The sequence below is a fragment of the Condylura cristata genome, unplaced genomic scaffold, assembly GCF_000260355.1.
Source record: "Condylura cristata isolate star-nosed mole 26May11 unplaced genomic scaffold, ConCri1.0 scaffold00007, whole genome shotgun sequence".
NCBI classification, from domain to species: domain Eukaryota; kingdom Metazoa; phylum Chordata; class Mammalia; order Eulipotyphla; family Talpidae; genus Condylura; species Condylura cristata.
In genome coordinates this window covers 1,155,796-1,156,941 of record NW_004567108.1, presented here as the reverse complement: position 1 = coordinate 1,156,941, position 1,146 = coordinate 1,155,796, and the positions used below count along the sequence as shown (strand labels likewise).

General features: G+C 72.6%; 1 protein-coding gene across 1 annotated transcript in view; it reads left to right on the top strand.

Annotated features, from left to right (window-relative positions):
- Positions 1 to 203, top strand: part of NSUN2 (NOP2/Sun RNA methyltransferase family, member 2) — a 7,554-nt gene extending 7,351 nt beyond the window's left edge. The window contains exon 5 of the mRNA XM_012721737.1: positions 105 to 203. Within this exon, the coding sequence (XP_012577191.1) occupies positions 105 to 203 (99 nt within the window). The remainder of the gene's footprint in view (positions 1 to 104) is intronic.
- The last annotated feature ends 943 nt before the right edge of the window (positions 204 to 1,146 follow it).

The window sequence follows — 1,146 nt, the reverse complement described above, 5'->3', positions numbered from 1 at the left end:
CCTTTCCGGCGGGGCCCGCTCTGCTCCGCGCCTCCTTGGCCCCGTGACGGCGGCCTCAGGGCTCAGTCAGTTGCCCTCAGCTGCGTGTGCTGGCCTCGCGCTAGAGGCCAGGTGGCTGCGGGGACATCTGCCGCAGGGCAGGGGCCCTGGACTCCTGGGCCTCCCGAGTCCACGCCCAGCTCAGCCGGCCGCAGTGTGTCTGAGGGTGTGTGTCTCGCGCTGTCTGGGGCTCAAGTGCCCTGTCACGGAACCTGGACTTTGAGAACTGGCCCGTGGCTGGCCCACCCCATACTCACAGCCAGGGCCCTTGCTGAGTGGCCCCCGGGGCCCCTGGACACCGTCCTGCCCAGGCAGGCCACCTGTCCTGTCCGCCGGGCGTGGGGCCTGGGCTCCTCCGTGGCCTTGGGAGCCCAGGGCGGCGTGCGGGCCTCGCGGGGTGGCAGGAGGACGCGGTGCCGGGGCCTGGCGAACGGGTCTGCCTCTCTTCCAGCCAAGGGGAGCATCGTCTTGAAGTACGAGCCGGACCCCACGTGAGTGACGCCCCGGGAGCACCGCGGGGTGGGGGTCGGGGCGCTGTTTGCACAGGGCTCGCGCTCAGCTCAGGCCAGCGCCTTCTCCGGAGCATGAAGTGCCCAGTGCCTGCCCTCTGCAGCCTCAGAAACCTAGTTCTGCCTCCCGGCTCGGGCAGGAGAGCAGTGCCAGGCAGCCATGGGGGCTGACCCCACCTACTGTGGGGTGCCCTTCCGGGGGGGCACGTCCACCTGGGGTCAGCATGTGACCACGCCCCTGGGCCTCCTGAGCGCCCGGAGGAGGGCCCCAGCGGTCAGGGCGGGGCCTGTCCAGGCCGTCCTGGGCTGTGCCGGGGGGCGAGGGCAGAGCGCGGGGGGCCTCTCTGGTGAGAGATGGGGGAGAGGTGGCTGGCGCCGGGCGGGAGCTCACCGGGCCGCTGGTCGCAGGCAGCCCGACGCCCTGCAGTGCCCCATTGTGATGTGCGGCTGGCGGGGGAAGGCCTCGGTGCGGACCTTCGTGCCCAAGAACGAGCGGCTGCACTACCTCAGGATGATGGGGCTCGAGGCGCTGGCCGAGAGGGGGAAGGACACGCCGGAACCCGCGGCCGACGCCGGGCGTGGGGAGGAGCCGGCCCGG